General features: G+C 34.7%; 1 protein-coding gene across 1 annotated transcript in view; it reads left to right on the forward strand.

Annotated features, from left to right (window-relative positions):
• Ano3 (anoctamin 3) overlaps window positions 1-22175 on the forward strand; it is a 248104-nt gene that overhangs the window by 160361 nt on the left and 65568 nt on the right. Inside the window, 4 exon segments of the mRNA XM_051183796.1 lie at window positions 2811-2932; window positions 7195-7329; window positions 14215-14311; window positions 21528-21588. Of these exon segments, the coding sequence (XP_051039753.1) occupies window positions 2811-2932; window positions 7195-7329; window positions 14215-14311; window positions 21528-21588 (415 nt within the window).

Genomic DNA, 22175 nt, shown 5'->3' on the forward strand with positions numbered 1-22175 from the left:
GTCCTCTGAGACCCTTTTACCATCTGTTAGTTTCACAGTAGCCCATCAACCCCCAAAATATATCTAAAGTTTGTCCTATGGGGAGGAACCCAAGCCTCCCACCAGAATAGCCTAACATTCTAGCCTTCCTCTGTTTTGTCACAACAAACAATGCTTCCTCCTGCTTGAAATTTACAACCCTTCCAAATAAGGCAGGTTCCTGGCTTGTGTTGTAAAATGTCTGAAAGTCAAAAACAAGACCACAATCAAATCCTCTGTGTATTACCTACCTCACTTCCAGGCTGACAGCCTTGCTGCAAGTTTTAACTAGAAGCTGTCAATGACTCTGACCAACTAAATTAGCATCTGTTGAACTTCTCTTTGGCCTCTGCTATAGACACTCTAGGTTTATCTTTTTAACTTGTGTCACATTTTAAATAAAATATAGGTTTCACTTCTGTACCATTACTCTTTGATTTACAAACTTAATGCAATGAACACAAAAGTTAGAGCATATGAGGAATTTGCAGCAGATAAAATGAATTGTAAATGTATTTGTCAATGAGTTAAATGTTTGGTATGGAGTATCTCTCACTTGAAACAACCCTTAGTTACTGACAATAATATTACTTCCATTATAAACATGTACAATGCAGTTACAAGAAGGTAAAATTTCAAAGGCAGTTATAAGCATAAGAAATGTTAATGATCTTCATGTAATTCCCACTTACACTAAATATATATGACTAATAATTATGAGCGATTTTTTTGTATAGTTCATGTGCTCAGCCAGCACAGGTTTGTGATTGTGACTGCACAGAAGAAAGTAAACATAGTTTTCTCTTAGGATATATAGGAATAGAGCTTATAAAAATTAAACATCATTTCAAATACTTCATAGAAAGTGGTAAGCTAAAGTGATCAGAGAGGCATAGCTAAGGGAGTCATTTTACAAAGTAAGGTTTGGTTTATTCTCTTGTGCACAGTAATTTTCTCAGCATAATTAGCTTGTGCACTGACAGCTCACTTGAGTTTCTCGTGGGAAATTTGTCAGCTGTCAAAGCTGGCTGTTGATGATCGTCTTTTTAATTTAAGTATATAAATTATTTGATATATAAATATGTGGCACAAATATGCAAAAGGAATAAGAAATCCCATTGTTGAACTATAAATATGTAAAAGAAAATTGAGAAACAATGAAATGGGCTCAGGAGTTGCCTATTGATTTGAATTGCTACCTACTCATGGAAGAAAAGCAAAATTTACAAAGAAGAAAATAAAGTCAATGCAAATAATCTATAGTCTGACAATGTTACTTTAAAATCCTTTTTTATTGATGCTGGATATTATGTCCAGTCTCATAAGTTTTCTTCCTAGTTGTGAGGGTTTTTTTTTTTCCTTACAAAAACAGGAATAGCTAGAGGAGCATGACAAATCATTTTAGTGAAAATGAGCAGGAAGAGGAAAACCAATTGGCCAGAGGTACACATGTATGAGAAAACAGTCTAAGTCACAGATGGATCATGAAGGACTATCAATTAAAATTGTTATTAGGGGCGATTGACAATGTTTGAGCCTTCAGAACGCCTCACAAGTGCATGAGTCATTTAGAGTTATCTTTTCAGTCAGCTCTCCCGTGCAGCCCACCACTTGTCACTGTCAGGCTAGAGCAGTGTAGTAATTGGTGTTAAGTGTAGGTTGCACAGTGGCAAACGTTGGTACACTAAATTTTAGCTTCTAGAAGTGTATATGATCTAACCACTAAAACTGGTTGAATACCATGTGTTAGATCTATTAGCAGTGACTGCAAAATAGTGACAATTTTGCTATTCGTCCTTTCTATAAGTATCAGATAGGCAGCAATCTAGGTTCAAGAGCAAATAGTAACCCCAGGAGATGTTCTGCACCTGCAATCAGTATGGTTTTTCATTCTTCTCTTTAGCTCCCAATTATTAGGATTTAAATACTTGGGCATTTAAAGAGGACACCCTGGGCTTGCACTTTGAATGTGTATCACCTTTCCCCTAATTTTCTATTTTATTAAAGAGTCAGAGGTGGTATGAACTTATACCATTGGAGCCTCAAAGCACTTGCAAACCAGAGCTCAAGACATCAAGAAACTTAATAAATAATCTGTAATACTGATTAGAAAACCTTCAACCACATGAAGCCCATTTGAAAGAAAATGCTATGTTTTAACTGCTTAAATTTAGAATATCATTAGTAAACTTTTAGGACCATGGGATCTAGCAAATAGGTGGCTCTAAGGGTTATGATCCTGTGCTGTTTTTTTAGCAAATGTTTATTCTATAAGTAAAAGAAAACGTTTCTGTGTCTAGCTCACTTCTTTTTTTAATATATTATTTTTGTGACTTTTATTGTGTACTTTTGCTCGTTAGGCAATCTTTTTTTTTTAATTTTTATTTATTTATTTTATATAACCAAGTCCATTTAAATGAAAACAAACATTTATAGACAATATTTGGGAATTTTGGCATTGCTCTTCTTAAAGAAAAATGGTACTCAATTTCTCAATTGAAGATTAAAATATTTTTGTCATTTTTAATGAAAAGACCCTGAGTTCCAGTGAAATATAAGTCTCATTTACTTAAGTAAAAGGGTCCCAATTATTTAAAAATTATTTAAAACATCATTTTCATAAAGCTATCAAATGGTAATGGCATTTACTATTCCAGTGGTGGGCTTGAGTATATAATCTTTAATTATTTTATATGTTGATAAATTACCTTGTTAGGAATTCATTAGTCCTTATTCAGTTCAAACTTTAATAAGAAACTGGACTCCAACTTATGTTGTTTTATTTGTCTCAGGGAGCCTATAAGAGTAGCCTGCCCATCAAAACCCATGGACCTCAGAATAACAGGCATCTGTTGTATGAGCGCTGGGCACGCTGGGGAATGTGGTACAAGCATCAGCCTCTGGACTTAATCAGGTACTACAGATGGACTAGTCGGTATTAAGTAGCAAACTGTTCTTTTGTTTGCTTGGAATTATTTCTTGGAATTATTTCTTAGCACAGCTATTTCAGTTTGGAAACTCTCTGCAGAAAAGCATAAACAAAAACACTACCTGACTTTTCAATGGAAGGCATTTAATTCATGGAGTTGGTTATTTGAAACCAATTCGAAAGCTAATAAAAGAGTCTTTAAGTCAATCAGAGATTGGTAACAGCAGGAAGTAACTACCCTTCTTAAGGGTAAAGGGGAAATGGCAACATGTGTATTACGAACCCAAAGTACCAGATGCTGGGGCAAAGAAAACGATCCTAGGTTGTTTGCTTGTTCTTCCTACCTCCAAGACTTCCAGTATCTCTTTGCCCAGCTTCATGGTAAGCATTTTACAATGGAGCTAGAACAACTGACTCCCTTGTAAAAACAAAAACAAACAAACAAAAAACAAGGAAGTACTCAACAAATATAAGGGCATATAGGAAAACAGCCAACACATCACCTGTGCATATGTGGTATCCTATCAGTATTCACAAGGGATTCTGAAACTGCTTCCAGAAACTCTTCTCAGGAGGCACACTCCACAGTGCCAATGTTCCTGTTATATGGTGTTTGTTTGCACATAATCTACACAAATACTTTAGCATACTTTCAATCATCCCTAAAGTTTTTATAATAACTAATATAATGTAAATGTTAGGGAAATAGTTGATATGCTGTATCTTTAGAGATGAATGGCAAGTAAAATAGACCTTGCGTGTTTAGTACAGACACAACTTTGATGGATGAATAGTTGCATTTGTACATGAAGAACTTGATAATACACAGGACTGGCTACATTTCTCTTTGAAAAAGGTTTTTCTCTATTTCAATGAGCACTTTCTAGTAGGTAGTTGCTCTTAACTTTGTCATCTCTCTGTCTGACGGTCTATCTATCTATCATCTATTTATTTTGAGATGGTGTCTTACTGTGTATCCCTGGAACTTACTGTGTAAACCAGGTTAAAGTCGAACTGACAGAGATCTGCCTGCCTATGCTAGAATAAAAGACATGCATCACCATGGAAGAATTCAGTTTTACTTTTGGAATACTTATATTTGTGGCTGACATATTTTATTTTGTTGAAGAAAACATTGTTCATATAAAAAACATGAAATATGTTAATGCTATCCTGATTCCCTAGCTAATGATGACTATCTATAAGATAAAAGAAAAACATTTATATATTATTAGGCTATATGTGTGGATATTTTTATCTGTTTATAGAATATAAAGAATAGCTGACAAAACATCAGTCAGTGTGTCATTGGAAGCAGATTACTGAAGGGGTACTTGAAGAGAAATCAGTAAAACAGTATGCACAGCATCGGGATGTGGTATCATGGAAACCAATACAATAGTATGCTCAGGGACTAGTAAAACTAGAGGCAATTATTAAACCTTACCTTAAAGACACAAGAGGAGGTAAGACTTGCCAGGACCATCTAATGACTAACCACAGAAGGAAGTGCCAGATACAAGCTGTGACCTGAGGGAAGAAAGCAGTTGTAGACAACCGTGACACAAGAGAAAGGAAGTCATCTACCATATATGTCATGAAATCATCAAGCCTGTCTAGAAACCAGAAGTTTTAAAAAAGCAAATGGATAAGGATCCATAGAGGTGAACTCTGTGGGTCACAGGGTAGTAAGTGGAGTAAGCACTTGGAGATACACAGGATGAATACGCAGCAAATATTAGTAGCTGAGTATATGCAAAATCAAGATACTTTGACTCTTATTCTGTCAACCATGACAAATTTCATTATTCTAATTTATAAAGGTAAAGGGATAATTGTTTTGGAGATGGATAGACACAATAGGGTGAGATGTGCTGGCTCAAAAATATTTACTAGGAACTCAGATGATGGTTTCTGAGTAGCATTTCAGCGTGAATTACTATTCCTATCTACAATCATCATTGCTATTATTGTTCCAGGTAAACTGAGCTATGATGCTATATAAATAAATGGGGTCCCTATTAGTAACATGCAGAGTTATTCAGCTACTATTGTTTGATTACTCATGGAGATGGGTAATTTTCTCATGAAAGCATGTGTTAAAGTGAATAAGCAATGATGTGTCATGAGACATCCACCAGAAGAGGGTATGTAATTAACGAGTACACGTGACATCTCAATGGACTGCATTTCCTAGCAACTTAGTTAAAACTGAAACTGAAGAAGTAATGTGGAGGCTATTCAGGTTAACACACTTAAGCCTATGCATTTATTTTGTACAAGGCACAATTTTCCAGAACTTTTAACTGTTTGTAGTTTAGCTGGTCATGGGTCTTTACGTAGGATGGTATGTGACAGCTGGGTTCTTTTGATCATAGCTAATGGGATTCACACAGGAAAATCTGGCATTGTCATGTTCAGTAAGCAAATGCCTTGGTGTGATATATGAGCCAAAGGCTTTCAACTTACCTTTTTTTTAAAAAAAAAAATGAACAATCATTTCTGGAGATGTGTTTATATAGTTTTCTCAATTTAAAATTGATTCAAATACTTAGTAGCCAAAGCTTATTTAGTTTCAACCAAATTTCCCATGGAATCTATTTGAAATCCAAAGGAGTGCTTTAAAAAAATCATCAATTGCAAAAGCAGTGGTATGACATTTCAAACAATTTTAACAATAGGTATCAGGGATTTCAATAAAAAAAATGTTGTTGAATTAAGTGACTATTTCTAAAACGATAGATACCACAGTTTATTTTGACATAGAAATTGTTTAGCAAGGGACAGATCAACTGAAATATCGCAAGGGGAACTTTACATAAAACAGACAAAGCAGATAGCCTTGATTGAGCAGTCATGGGAAACTGCTGCGAAGTATCCTTTGGTTCTTTTTCTGCTGTGGGATTGTGTTGTTCTGCTAAGGAATAATTAAATATTATAGATAGTTGTCAATGTCAGTGTTCTTGGGCAAGGTCATTTTGAGCTATTCTTTGTCTGCAGCTAGCTTCTCCATCTCCTGACACACACTGAAACCTGCTTTGACTCAGATCATATTCTAGCCTGATAATATTGTTTCTATTAACTTCAACAAAATGCAGATTAATATATTAGTGTGTTATGAGCAGATAGGTCCCTGTAGCTACTTTAAAGATATCCACTTGTTCACAAGCAGAAAGCGAAGCCTTGTTAATAAGAAATAATAATTGAATTTTATCCCCAGCAACAATCACTGAGAAGCATCAGTTTACAACAATGTAGCTAGCTGCAGGCAGGGGTATGTTATATAATTGGTTTTAGAAAATGGAGACCTTAAAGTAGTAAGGAAGTCAGGGAATGTAAAATTATTGTTATCAGCCCTTTATAAATTATGGACCTACAAAAAACCAACATTGAAGTGAATAAAGGAATTAAGTAGATCTTTGAACTGCCTCATTAATTTGCTACTTCCATATCAACTGAAAAGTGTATGAATTTCTTTAGCTTATTTTACTTTTTTAATAGTGGCTGCTAGTGAACCAATGAGCAACTCTACCTTCAAGACGCTTAAATATTTTGGAGGTAACACATAACTGAGGATTAAGAAGAGCTATGACTGATGACACTAATTGGAGCATGGATTAGGGCAGTGTGGGAACAAGAGCAAAATATCTTAACGTGGATTAGAGAGAAAGGCTCCCTGGAAGAAACAATATGAAAAAAGAGCAACTACCAGTTACAGGAAGAGGGAAACTTTTGTTTTAGTTAGAGGCCTGTGATAATCAAAGGAAATGTGCTTCAGACAAACAATAGAGCTTTAGTGGAAGAAGATGAGATGTATAGCATAGGCACATCTGATCAGAGGCTCAAGTGGAGACATATCTACCCTGCACTGAGAATCCAATCAGATGGCCAACTGAATTTTTTCTTTTTCCTTTTCATTTATTCTCAAGAAAACATTGCTCTGTTAGAAACTAAAGAGAGACTAAAAATGTTCACTATTAGGAGGAGGGAGAAGTACTAGTTTTGGGTTATGAAAAGTATTTTAAGAAAGTTGGACAAGCAATAGGTATTGTTGAAAGTTTACAGAAACATATCATGGCCATTATGATAGTCATTAACAGCCATAAGGGTCAGATACACTATTGCTGACAAGTACATAAGCTAGAGGTCTCAGCTTCCAACTGAAATTGTCACTAGTTATGGTATTTGGGATTGTTGGGTCATTTATATTGCATTCATTCAAACTGAAGATTGGCTTTCTTGTGCAGGCTATACTTTGGTGAGAAGATTGGTTTATACTTTGCCTGGCTGGGATGGTATACTGGAATGCTGATTCCTGCCGCAGTTGTTGGCCTGTGTGTTTTCTTCTACGGATTAGTTACAATGAATGAAAGTCAAGTAAGGTGAGCTATGAAGAGATTGTCCAAAATATTTGTCCTTCTTTCTGAAATTACAAATGCCAATGATGGTGAAAGTAAATAATAGCAGTGCTGCATATGTGAGTTTTGTTTTGTTTTTAGTATAATAGAGTGCTGTTAAAATGTAATTTTTATGGTTTTATATGCAAATTCTTTTTTGTTCTTTTTTTTGTTTTTTGTTTGTTGGTTTGCTTGTTTGTTTTATTTGAGACAGGGTTTCTCTGTATTGCTTTGGAGTCTGTCCTGGAACTAGCTCTGTAGGCAGGTTGGCTTCAAACTCACTAAGATCCTCCTCCCTCTGCCTCCTGATTGGCAAATTCTTTTTAATGTGTCCCAAGAGTTCTTATCTCTTTGATAAATTTCTTTTTCCAGTATGTATTATATAATCTAAAAATATCAAAAACTAGAATTTAACAAAAGCCAATATCATATATTAAAATTGTGATTATACTTTTAAAATAGAGTGGCATAAATTAGAAATAGGCAAGAATTATTCTTACAAATATAGCATTATTTCTCAACAAAAGTGTTGAGTGAGAATAACACTATTCAACACACTCAATTTTACTTTATATAATCAAGTTCAAAACACAAAGAATTCCCTGCTGGGGCTCAGCAGTTAAGAGCCTTGTCTTTGCAGAAGACCTGGTTTGGTTGTGTCACCCATAACTCCAGCTAAAATGGATCTGATCTTCTTCTAGCCTTTAAACATGCCTACACACATGGCACACACACACCCTCAGGATCATGTACATACACATAAAATATTTAAACAATTTTTTAAAAATCTTGCCAAAACTCAACATTGTGTTCTCCTTTTGCTAAACTTTTTGTAATGACTTGGCTACTAGGAAGTACATATTAACAACATAATATTATATATAGTATCATAGATACCAATTTCCTGGTATTTTTCTCTAAAATATTAAAATATGTATAATATTTTTGCTTGGAAAAATATCTGCATTGCATTTGAGTTGTATAACCAAATTCTTTGATTTGAAAACTCTAAATTCCCTTGTTTTTCAAAGCAATCACTGTAAACCAAAGCCATATGATCCAAACAGGTTTGTTTCAGGATTTTTCAGAATTACTGTGATGCTAAGAGGCAACATCATCCTCTATAAACCTCAGCTTTAAGAACTCCCTCCTTCTCTGATTCTTTGATGTATGGGGGGTGGGGGGGGATTCCCATATACTATCCAGTAAGGGATCTCTTGGCTCAGAGGACAGGCTGAGACTTAAAGTTAAAGTGTCCGAAAATAATAATAATAATAAATAAATAAGGCTGTTCTTTCACCATGTATGAACAAATAGAATCAGGTTCTTTTCTAATGATAGAAAGGGGATGTTCCAAAAGGGAGGGGAGGTGGGGAGGAACTGGGAGAGAGTGGAGGAGAGGAAATTATAATCAGGATATGTTCTCTGAGAAATAATCCATTTTCAATAAAAATTAAATATGAGGAATGATCTCTCAATAGTTGCTGCTCAGATTGGGTCCATAGGGAATATTCTCATAATTTCAACACTTCATATAGCCTTACTATGAGATATAAACACCTCCCTCCATCAAAACAAACATGAAAATGCACAAAAGTAAGAAATTTACTATCCCTATTGATTTTTTACCGTGGAAGGTGTCTTTGGTGTACACATTCTTTAACCTTTAGTACAAGGAGCATTTTAAAAATCATTAACAAACTCTTCGGTTATGTGCTTTCACCACGGCATTCACACTATAATTAAGATCTTGTCAGACTTTCTATTCTAAACCAAGATAAGAAGCACTGAATATCTTGACTTTGAAATTTTTGAGACTAAAAGTTTCCATTCAGGGCGCCAGACATGGTTGGGTCTTGGCTGTTATCTTGGTGGACAGGCAGGGACAAGGCTGTTTTGTTTTGTGTTGGTTCATCTTACTATCTTGTTAAGCTCCTTTTTGTTTGTTACAAAGTAGTGAAATGATAGAAAGCTGGAGATATGGGCCTGTTTATTATGGATCTGCCAGAAACTGACAACCAAAATACAGTCACATTCTTTTCTTGTTTGTGTTTTTGTTTTCATCTTTGCCTCTTATTATAAAATTGTTTTTTTTTTCCTGATGCAATGTGATTTCACCTCCCTCCACTCCTCCCACTTCCTCCTCTCCTCCATTTCTTCTGGGCCACCCACTTTTTGCCTCACATTAGAAAATAAACAGGCTTCTAAGGGATAATGCATTTTAATATAATAAAAATAGAACAAACACAAACACATTGGAATAGGATGAAACAAAACAAACAAAAAGAAAGGAAAAAGGAAAAGAGACCAGGGCACAAGATTGATCCTGTTGATCTAGAAAGACTTGTTTCTTGGTGACCTCTATTCCCTCAACAACTCCAGTCCTGCTTCTCCTCTTTCCAATGGGTTCTCAGAGAGCCCCCGAGGGGAGAGATTTGATGATAGGTTTGGTATCTCTGCATAATGTCTGGCTGTGGGTCTCTGTATTTGTTCCCATCTGCTGTAGGAAGAAACCTCTGATGATGGCTGAGCAAGACATTGATCTATGAATATAGCAGAATGACATTGGGAGTTATTTTGCTGCTACTTTTTATTTTCTTTTTTAGAAAGTGAGTATTTTTTCCATGGGCCATCTAGTCTCAGATTCTTGGTCATCCAATCTTTGTCAGACATGTGTTCCATCTCATAGAGTGGGCCTCATGTCAAATCAGATATTGGCTGGTAACTACCACAAGCTTTGTGTCACTATTTCACAAGCATATCTTGCAGGCAGGACACCATTGTGCATCAAAGGCTTTGTAGCTGGCTTGGTGTTTACCTTTCTCCTTTGATAGCACACAGAGTACCTTTCTGTACCAGAGATGCTGGAATGTAGGGATGAAAGTTCTATGTAGGCACCAGTTCCACTTCTGCATGCTCTGTTAGTTTTGTAGGGGTTGTATTCAGCAATGAGACAGAACTTAATATCAGTTTGTGAAGAACAATTTATAGTCTTGGCAACCACCTGGGTTGTTTAGGGGTTCCAATGGGACTGCTTTGGCCGACAATACAGTCTCAACCCTGGAAGCTTCATTTGGTGACAAGTGTTGTCCACTTGGGCCTCTGCCTCCCCAGGATTGGTGATTTCATTTAGATTGCTTTCATACATGTATGGTTGCCTGCTAGATACACTGAATAAGTGAAATAATTGAAATAATTCAGTGTTCGTACTTCTGTGATTGGCTTATTTCACTATCTAAAACATGTTCCAAGTTCATCCATGTTGTCATATTGAAAGAATTTCTTCTCTGCAATAAGCATAGATATAGTATTTTTTATCAATTAGTTGATACATAGAAATTTGCTTAAATATATTTAACACATTTTAAAAATTATTCAGAGAAGATGAGAGCACAGAAGTGATGTTTTTATATCTAATTATTCTTTATCAACAAACATCTGAAGTCAGATGTCAGGGTAATAAACTTAAAGAACAGAGAAACAGGGAAGCAGCCATCAGTGACTTCCTACCTCTTTTATTTCTTCCTTCAAAAAGGCTGAGAACCTCTCTAGGCCCTGCCTTACTACTTCTTGTCTCTCTATCTGTCCTAAGTCCTCCAAAACCTCTATGGCTAATTTGGGTCAGCTTCACCCTCTGATTCAAAACAAACTTTATTGTCAAAATTTAATCAAAATATCACACAAACACAAGAGCATTCTGAAGTGTTAGTGTCAAAGCCTAGGCTCTGGTAGCCCCAAATGGGAGGCATGGCTATCCTTCTTCAATTCACCAATTAAAGACACAATAATAAGGAAAGAGAAGATAATCATAGTAAGATGGGGAGCTGATAAAGAGATCTAGTGACACCCAGCTTATCCTCACAGGACTAACATAAGGTCTAGCAAGAGTTACAGTGCAAAAAAGTAAACGGTTGTGGCCAAAGGTCCATGCATCAGTGAGCCACCATGGTTGCATTAAGAGGTCATACTATAAATTGTTAAAGGTTTCATCTCTGATGGTACAAACTCACCCTCACAGATATGTAAAGGATTTTTGTCCCGTGAAGCTTTGTTCTGCCTGAATTTCAAGGTAATTAAATAAACACAATTAAAAAACAGTCTATCCCTGTGCCTTCTAACAGGTACAGACACAGAATGAAGGTAGAAATGCCAACCTGGCACCCAGCTTTTGGGTACCATGCAAACTGAGGATTGAATGCTTTTCAGTAAACATCCCTTTTTAAAACCCTGGTTTTATTACTTTTTTAATATATCTAGAAATAGAGCTATAGCATCATATGGTATGATATGGTATATCATATAAGAACATTTTAAAAATACTTTTTGAAGCACTTTTACAACTTCCCATAACAGCATTTGAGATTCTCGCTAACATACTAAAATTTCAATATCTCCACATCCTTAGCAATACATATTTTCAGTGTTACTATAAAATGTTCTAGCAGTTCAGGCTGGAGATAAATCTCACTGGAAGAGAACTCAATTTATGTGACCAAGGAAGGCCCTGTGTTCAATCCCTAGCAACCTCCTCAAACCCTCAATAAAAAGAATAAAATTCAGTCTTCATTGATTGGTGGTCTTGATTTACAGTTGCTTGATGTTTACATATGATTCTAAAACAGATGCTTTGTTCATGCTACCATGTCTAATCTGTTTTCCTTTGTCTGTGTTCACCTGTATGCTACAATGTGTTTATCATCCAGCAGGCATTTCCTGCCCTCTGCTTATAATGTGGGCTGAATCTCTAATAGTGGTTCTCAATCTTCCTAATGCTGCAACCCTTTAATACAGTTCCTCATGTTTTGGTGACCCCTAACCACAAAAATATTTTGTTGCTTCTTCTTCACTCTATTTTTGCTACTGAATAATGTAATTTTGAGATACAGGTTTGCCAAAGGGCTTGCAACCCACAGGTTGAGAACCACTATACTAGGAGTATTAGAGCACCAGAGGGGTAGGTCCAAACACTTACTCCAAATGGACTGTACATTGCTCCTTTTTAAGTTGGTAGTAGTCATTATTTCTTTGTAATCAGTCTTTACTATGCAAATTTAGTACAGGTACAAAAATAAAGTAAGCCACAATTTCAGTGACAATGTATTATCAAGCTCTGGAAAAGAAACAGCAAATTCACGAGGGGAATTTTCCTTCCTTCTGTGTGCTAAGTAAAATAAATTAATGCTATGCAAATTCCCTGTTTCAGAGGGGGCAAAATTGTCCAAAAATTATTATTTCTTATATCTGGTGAAAGGGCTTTTTGTGTAAAGGCAGCCAAGCCCAGGCACCTGAGTTTGGTGCCTGGAACCCACACTACATAGACGAGAACTAACTCCTTCAAGGTGTCCTCTGACTGCAAAAAGCACCCTTTGGCATGCTTCACACACACACACAAACACACACACACACACACACACACACACACACACACACGTAAATAAAATATAGTAGCTTAAATTTTCTTCAAAATGTATGTAAATTTTTCTTCTGAAATTTTTGGGATTGCTAAGAGAAGATACTGTATTCTCTTCCTTTTTGGTGTTTAAATATGTGTATTTTATGATTTCCTTCTGTATGTAAACATCCTAATTGCATTAATCCATCATAATAGAATCTGAAATGAATTTGATTCAGTTTCAATTATGTTATAATTATTGAGAAACTAGATCTATAATCAGCAAATTCTTCATGTCCCTGAGGTACCCTTCTTAGCACTGTGACCTTGAGCATTACCTTTTTTTTATGTTTATACTTCCAGTGCTAAGCAGAGATAATTGGCATTACCTTAGATAGGTGAAAAGTAAGCAGTTTAAGAGGAATCAGCTCCTCTTGCCTGAAGCATCATTGCTTACGTCATATCATTGTATACTATATATTCTCACTTTGAATTGGGGCTAAAATTTCATATTCAAATACACAGTTTTTTTGGTGTTTACTCGATGTATTTTTTAAAAGAATCAAATCTTGCTGCAAATTTTGCCAATTAAATTTAAATTAATAATTGCTTTTCAAAAAGTGTTTTCTAAAGGGTTTAATTTCATTTCAACATTTTAAAACTGATGTTATTTCAAAAACATTTTACTAGGGTAATACAAAGTGAAAAATGACCATGGGTGTCACATAAAGGCACAAAAATCCTAAAATGAGATGGTTGTGAACTCTGAATAAATAAAGCTTTCAGGAAATTGTTAATGATTCCTCCTTCTTATCACAAAGCTATTTATAATATACACTGGAATATTTAAAGGCAGTAGGCATAAAATGGAAGTGATACTTTCATAAAATTGCATCCTCATTGAAAATATATTTACATGGAGACAATGCTATGCTATCCTGACAGAGCGGTCAAGAAATTTCACACCACACACACACACACACACACACACACACACACACACACACACACACCTTAAGTTCTTAGAAAACATTCTTCATAAGATTGTATATTGATGTCTATGCTATGGATTATCAGATCACTCTACTTGAGAAATCAGAACAGTCAGGTATGTCTCTAGATTAGTCCATTCTAAAATGGTGAGGTTGATAAATACTCCAGAGATTACTGCCTAAGATAATTGTGTATGCCATGAGAGATCATAGATTAAAACACCTTTATTTAAAATAAAGTATTATAAAAGTAAATGTATGACCTGTTGTTATTATATTATTTGTCAGAGTTTTTTTCAATTAAAGAAACAAATAAGAAGCTCTCTATCACAAATATCATAAAATATTGACATAGAAGCAAGCCATAGTCTAACTCTATCCTGATTGTTTCCTATTCCCTCATGTTCCTCTCTGCATTGCTGTTCAAAGTAGTGTGTTCTGCAGGGCTAAGACAGTGGTTCACACTTTCTCCTTTAATTTTTCAAGCCAAGAAATTTGTAAAGCCACTGAAGTCTTCATGTGCCCTCTGTGTGACAAGAATTGTTCATTGCAGAGACTCAATGACAGCTGCATCTATGCCAAGGTGAGTGTGGGCCTAATCAGTCCCTACCATGAACTCCAGTGTTTGGAACACTTGGATAGTAAAAAGATTCCCAGGAAATAGCTTTTCTGCAAAAATTAATTATCTCTAAAATCTTCCTCAATCATTAGAGTTATTGACAACTGAAAAAGAAAACCAGTATGTTGAAATTAAAAAGAGAATATATTTTATTTTAATCTTTTTCTTCTTGTGTTATTATAACTGGTAACTGACACCTTAGATACAAACCTCCACTTGACATTGCATCTGATTCATTTTATGAGAGTAATTATTTCCTTGGCGATGATTCAATTTCTATCTTTCACGAATTTATTAAGTTAAAATACTTTTAGCTACACAGAGGACATGAAATGTCATTTCCCAAAGTCCCACACCACTATCTATCAGGATAACCTGAAGGACTTTTAAACTCCTGGACAGCAAGCTTCATCCCAGAGCTATTAAATAGGAATCTGTAGGTTAAAAGCTAGATGCCATCACATTCCAACATTTCTAAAAGTTCCTAGGTAAACACAATATTCATACAAATATAAAGAATACCTGTTTTATCAGTTTTTATTTTCAAAAAGTTCTACGGGAGAAAAATTAGTATGTAATAAACTAGACTAGATCCACTTGAAAAGTAAAAGTCAGTACATTTTCTTAATGCATATGTACCTGTGAAACACATAATGACAGTGGAGATAATGAACATATGTGTCACCTCCAAAAGCTTCTACATACCTTCTTACCTTCTCCTCTGTTTAGGTAACCAATTATAATGAGTCATTAACTAACAATAAGCATGCATGTTTCTTGATGTCTATATGTATGACATTAAATGGTATGATTTTTATAACTTCTCTTGTACACTGTTACAGTTTTGAAATTCATCTTAAAATGTAACATTTAGCAGCAGAACATTCACATTGTTGTTGAATACTGTTCCATTTTCTCTATATCAATGCTTGTTATTTGCTTACATATTAAAGCATTTCCCATTTTAATTACAGCTCCTAAAAGTACTCATTTCCCAGTCTTATGGCTGACAGTTTTAATTTCTCTTTGGTCATTATCTAGAAATAGAATATTCAGGTTAGATGATAGCTTTATTGTTAACTTCTGTATTAGTCCAGTGTATATATTACAATGATTTGCCTGATGCAAGTCACCTATATAAGAAAAGAGGTTATTTTAATTCATTATTATTGAGGTAGCATATTTCAGGGTATCACCTAGTAAAGGTTTTCTTGCTGACAGAGCCCCAGTGTAATGCAGAGGAGAGGCCCAAGGTGAGACTGGCAGGGTGAGATTTTGTTTGGTCACTTTCATTTTTACATAATCACGAATTCTTTCTCAATGACTGGACTCCACTGGTGATTTGTATAATATTAATCACTTCTCAAAGGTCCCAACTTGAAACATTAGAGTCAGATTACATTTTCACCCATTACCTTAAAAGTAAGTAGTCAAACTATGTACATGATGACCTTTTGAAAAACGGCTCACCCACCATTATCCAAATTGGTTAAACTATAGTATGTACCACATCTTTTGCAGTCATGTCCAAGAGTTGTTTCCCACACATCTAGCATCAGTGTGTCAATCTTTGTAATTGTAAAGACTCTGGTAGATGTCTAGAAGCATGTCATTATGGTTTAGTTAGTTAAAAATCATTTGATGTCTGGAAGGGGCCTTTTTTTCTTTCAAAATAGTCACCTTGGACTACTGTTGTGCTCTGTCTAGATATTGTTGCTTCTACAACAAAAGCAAGACTTTCCTGTGTACCCTACTAAGGTACCAGGAATGATGAGAAACTCTAGAATGGCTTATGAGAGTACATGCTTGGGGAACTCTGGTCCATTCTTGGTTCTGTCTTTGACCTTTGGTAGTTTCCTTATATACATGCACACTTGATGCATAGTTTTCACCAAATTATTTAATTGAAACATTTTAATTTTCATAGTTCTTTATATGCCTGGAACTCTTTTAGAATGGTAATCTCAAGTAATGATAATTCCTTATTTCTTTCCCACCTCTCCTGTTGCTGTGCCTCCTTTATACTGTTTTGGTTGTTTCAGACATAGGTGTAAAATTGATCCTTGTTGGTCCATCTTGTATAAAAGTAGAGTTCCCTATAACAATTAATTTTCACAAGGTCCAATGCAATATCAATAACTAATCACTTTATCACAAACCAAAAATTTAGAAAAGTTAGCTACTTTTTATCTTGAATAACTAAGATTTAAGGAAATTCATATGTTTACTTTAAAAACATGCTTACTTTTGAGTTCTCTGGGAAGGTCCAACAAAGATGATACAGACTTAGATATGAATATCCTGTTTAGTAGCTGTATTTTCACATCACTTTTTTTAATAATTCTAGTGTAGCACATATAGATGACACAAGTAGATACAATAAAGTTAGATAGATGATAGATAGATAGATAGATAGATAGATATGAATATATACAAGTCACTCTGTTATAAAGTTATGAACTGCTAAGATGTTCCAAAATTAATAGCCTTACAGATAACAAAGGTCTAGATATATGTTACTTATGTTACTTCTAATTTTTTTAAATCCAATAATGGGAAGACATGAACACTAAAGACAAAATTATCTGTACGTATCAGAGTTAAAAAGCAGAGAATCTGTCCAAGAATGTTTAAAACGGGGGGGGGGGGCTTTTGCAAAAAGTCAATAAGAATAAGGAAGATACACATAAAGACATACATACTTCAAGAGTTGTTTGAGAATTTATGCAGAAATCAGTAGAAAATATTGCCTCATAAAAAGCACAAGAAATAAGTACAAATTGTATGAAGTTTTCTAGGTGCTACATTTCTCTATACAAGAGTACATATAACTACTTGTTTTACATCTTTAGATATCACTTTCCCTCTATATTTGATGGAGAAAAATGAATCCTCATTTATGTGCTAACAACTCTAGATTTATATTACTAGCCACAAGACAATATGAGCTGTCACTTCAGTTCCGTAAGGAGTCTATTAATTCCTGAGACTAGGGAGAAGAAATTAAACACTACCACATATTATTTTGAAATGCATATGTGTTTGTATGTAAAAATTACTTTTATCATATATACATACACAGACAATGTATGTATATATATATATATATATATTATTTCCTTAAGTTGCCTGCCTACTTTGATTTTAGCAATAAAAACTATGTGAATTAAAATATCACATGACAATGATAGATACTTTACAGCTTGTTGCTCTGCAAAATTTGGACCTCAGAGAGAAAAATTATTTTTTTTAATTTTTTTGAGACAGGATCTATGTAGCTGAAGTTGGCCTTTAATTTATGAAACTCCTGCCTCAGCCTAAGTGTCAGAATTATAGGTATATACCACCATATTTCAAATAAACCTATGTGCATATTAAAAATAATATTTAACTAAGTAATTTAGTTATATTTGTGCAACCATTTAAAAACAAAATACTGCACTATCAATTCATGTGATTCTATGATTTTTCCTGAAGGTTAAATATTAAAGAGAGGCACTCAATATTGCATGTAGTTGTGAAAGCAACTCAATGTTTTAAGCTAAGCTCATCCATAATTTTTACTTTGATTATTAAAGTTCATTTCTTTAGAAAACAATTATTCAGTACTTATATGTGACTCTAGCTATATACTGATTATAAAACTACTACAGAAATAGGAGATACAGTAGGCTCTTCCTTTAAGAAATTTCAAGAAAGAGTCTGCCAGATCATCCACCAAAATTGCAGAGGACATTTGTTTAAGAAGAATACTACAGAGCTCAAGATTTTGGGTATTTAGAATCACTTAATCAATGGATAACACATGGAAATATAACTGTTGAGCAGATCCATGTGGAGATTTGATTCTGAGGCACACATTTAAAGACAACTGTGTAGGGGAGCACTAAACCAAAATTTACACATTTTGAGTACATTTCATCTAGGTATATTGAATATAGACCATTATGCATTATATCTGCTACCCAAGAGTTGAGGATTTAAAGTGAGAAATAATTGCATCTCAGACCAAATTCCAATCCCCTTAGGAGCATGCCAACAGTGGTAGCCTGGCCTACAGGATTGGATTAGCTCAGTAGATCCCTGCACATTTGTTATAGATGAGATTTTGTGAGTGTGTCACTGTCCGAACATCATGAAGTTCCAAACTTTCTAAGAAGTATTAGAAGAGACTTACTAGCCATAGCAAATGAGACATAAACTCAAGTTTCCAATATCACAGGAAGGGGATGTGCTTAAATAATACCAGCATTCATCAACGACTAACCGTGCTCAATGTTCAAGGCAAAATCAGACATTAACTACCATGGGGAATTTGTACTGTTAGGCCAGTACAGAACCCCCTTCTTACTTTACTCTGTGCTCATCAACAATGTAAAATTAAATGGTTGTTCGTAAATCTGAATAGAACTTGATTTGAATAAAACAAATCATTGAAAATATGTATTCTTAGGAAGAGCAAACATCCATTGTTTTTAGAAAAGTCTGAAATATTTTTTGAAAATTAAACTTGATATTTTCTTTGAAGTAGCAAATGTTCTTTCCTGTTAGAAAGGTCAAAGCTCATATTTTTCCTTCCAATTACCTCAGATGTAATCTTGACCAAACCACAGTGTGTTCAGTTGCTCTCTCTCTCTCTCTCTCTCTCTCTCTCTCTCTCTCTCTCTCTCTCTCTCTCTCTCTTATTCCCCATTTTAACTCAGCATTTTTTTCTGTCAGTATCAAAAAGTAATCAGTAAGTGGATTATAGACACAGGCTAATTACTTATCTCTGTGATCTCCAATATCCTGATACCTTTGATGTGTAAACAAGTTGTAAATCTAAGAAAATTATTTTGACATCATTATACTCCTGCACATTTTGAAATCTTCCTTGGTTCTTATTTTAGTTCTATCTCCTGTTACATGTATATAATTCACAATGAAAATATATATTATATAAATATTACATATACCCACCTTAGTTAACCAATTATGTTTCTAAACTGCTAATGACCAAGTTTGAGCTCAAATGTGCCTGAGAGGTTTTTTGGTGAACTTTTTAAAAGATAATGGAAACCATTTTAAAGTGAACACTGCATAAACTATAAGCAATCACATTCACTAAGCATGTTTTTGTTGTTGTTAACTGTGGCCTTTTACTTCCAGTTTTCTAAAAGCATGGCTGTGTCTGAAGCAAGAGGAACCCTTCCATTTCTTGGTGACCTTTAAGTCCGCATATGTAAAGACTCTGTAGCACTCTGAGAGGCTGTTCCTGTACTGTTTGTTTAAAGAGGGAGACAGACAGCTGTTCAACTACTAAAACAGCTCAGGTCTCTCTGCTTCCCCTGATGTGTGTAATTTTATGCGCTCTGTGGGGGAATTTTTCTATGATACTTGTCTCTGCTATCCATAGTGATTATTCTGAAAAGCAATACATAATAATTTTAGAAATCTCCAGCCTTAACTAAGAAAACTTTGTACTTACACCCAGTCCCCAAGGCTTCTCTTTGGTGTTTTGTTTTGTTTTTTGTTTTTGTTTTTTTTTTTTTTGTTTGTTTGTTTTGTATTTTTTCTGTGCTGTGCTGCAGGATAAGACACTTTCCTGTGCATTCTAGACAAGTCCTCCATCACCAAGCTAAGCATTGTTCATAATGTTTTTAAAAGGCTAAAATTGAAATCTACATCAGTATTATCGTAATGTCCTCATTAGGAGCCTTCTTGACTATAGACTAATCAAGGTGGATGCCATTCTACCCCAACTTCTCTTATAAGAATGATGTTTAACTCATAATTTGCCTTATCTTCTTTGGGGGATAATGCTCATTTTCCTGTGTACAATAGCCTTCATATTCACAGTTTCATTTTCTGTGATTTTATTTAACCTTGGTAAAGTGAACTTTGCAAACATTAAATAAAAATCCAGTATTAAATTATTCATAGGCTTTAGACTCCATTCCATTCTATTCTACCTGGCACATGAATCATCTCTTTGCATATCCTTGTAGTATATGCTACCCATCTGCTAGCTATACAATAACCCTTGGGTAAAAGTCCTATGTTCTTAGTATCAGAGTATTTGTGACTAAGTAAATCTAGACTCATGCAACCTCACAATGCCACTTTCACTCACCTCAATTCATCTGAGCATGTAGACATACTATCTCACATTATTTCTACAAGAAGAGTGTGAGTATAGTATTATTAAGTTTTGTACATGTGAGGAAGTCCACATTCACAACTGACTTATTGTATGTTGTTATATTTGCTCTATCCTATCTTTGGCTACTATTGTGTTCTTATTGTGACAGACTTATACATTAAGCTTTAGCAAGCAGGGTTTAGCACAGTCTGAAGTTCTGGAATACTTTGCAATATATCTTCCACAGATATTCAGAAGACTGTTGTTATTTATGTGGTTTTTATTTACATGCCAAATATTTAATTTCACTAATTTCTGGGGGAAAGTGTTGTGCAAATTAAAAGAAGCACCAGCAAACTGGATTTTATTACATCAGAATTTTATTAAAATCAATTAGTCCTTGCAATCCTGAAAATTATATTCTATAACATTGAATAACTTTACATATTTTATCAAGCTTTAATTGAGTAATAGCTGATTAAAATGTGCTTAATTATTCATGAAAAACTTCTTAAAACAACTTAAGAAGGAACTCTTTACAAGGAGTATATCACTACTGGACCCATGGCACATTTGGAAAACATGAAAGGAATAGCACTGTGACAGCATTCAACTAAAGAAACATGCTTACTACCTCTTCTCTTTGTTCTATAACTTCCCCATTCTGGAAACTTGCTGACAGGAAACAAACCATATAATCTTTAACTTAGACACTAACTTTTTGCGTTTCACAGTATTAATGTGTTTGACTATGGCATAAAATGAATGGCTTCTTTGGGGATCTAGAAACACGTAAAAGCCAGAATGAAGTTGGGGTACAAAGGAATTAGAGGGAAGAGAGAAGAAAAATCTGTTGTTTCCCTCATCTCTTCCCCATGAAGAAATCACATAAACTATTGGGGAACTGATGAAGATCCCAGGTCAAAAGATTAATAGACTACACAATGTTGTGATAGAATCTGGGAAGAAATTATGGTACCTGATGCAAGAAATATCTTCTATTCTATTTTAGTACCATCATTAATTAGTATAATTAATGTTTCTATTTTTTCTATTAAGGTAACATACTTGTTTGATAACGGAGGGACAGTCTTCTTTGCTATTTTTATGGCAATATGGGGTAAGTATTTTCTTTCATTACTCATTTTTCAACTCTGACATTCCAACTATATCTCAGTGCTACATACACATGCCTACACTCAAGCATGCATGCACACATGCACACATAAGCACACACCACATGTGCCAATCACACCACATATTTTCTCAACAAGAAAATCTCTAAGATGGTACTTGTTTGTTTTCCCTCTTCATATATTTACTCATTAGAGTTTAACTCTTATTTAATCCTCTAATCTCTGGAGGCTTAGACTGTCAAAGATGGGTATTAATAAAAAACAAACTAAAACCAAAATTAAGTTCCTTGTATTATTACTGGTACAAACAATGGCAATGAGTTTGCTTGATAATTTTACTTGGTTTTTTGTTTGTTTGTTTGTTTTGTTTTGTTTTTTGTTTTTCAAGACAGGGTTTCTCTGTGTAGCTTTGTAGACCAGGCTGGCCGTGAACTTAAGAGGTCCACCTGCCTCTGCCTCCCGAGTACTGGGATTAAAGGTTTGTGCCACCACCCCCTGGCTTTTACTTGTTTTGCCCTGTGCTTCATACCTTTAGAGGATGAACTGATTCATACTTGACTGAACAAAAATG

The sequence above is a fragment of the Phodopus roborovskii genome, unplaced genomic scaffold, assembly GCF_943737965.1.
Source record: "Phodopus roborovskii unplaced genomic scaffold, PHOROB, whole genome shotgun sequence".
Taxonomy (NCBI): Eukaryota; Metazoa; Chordata; class Mammalia; order Rodentia; family Cricetidae; genus Phodopus; species Phodopus roborovskii.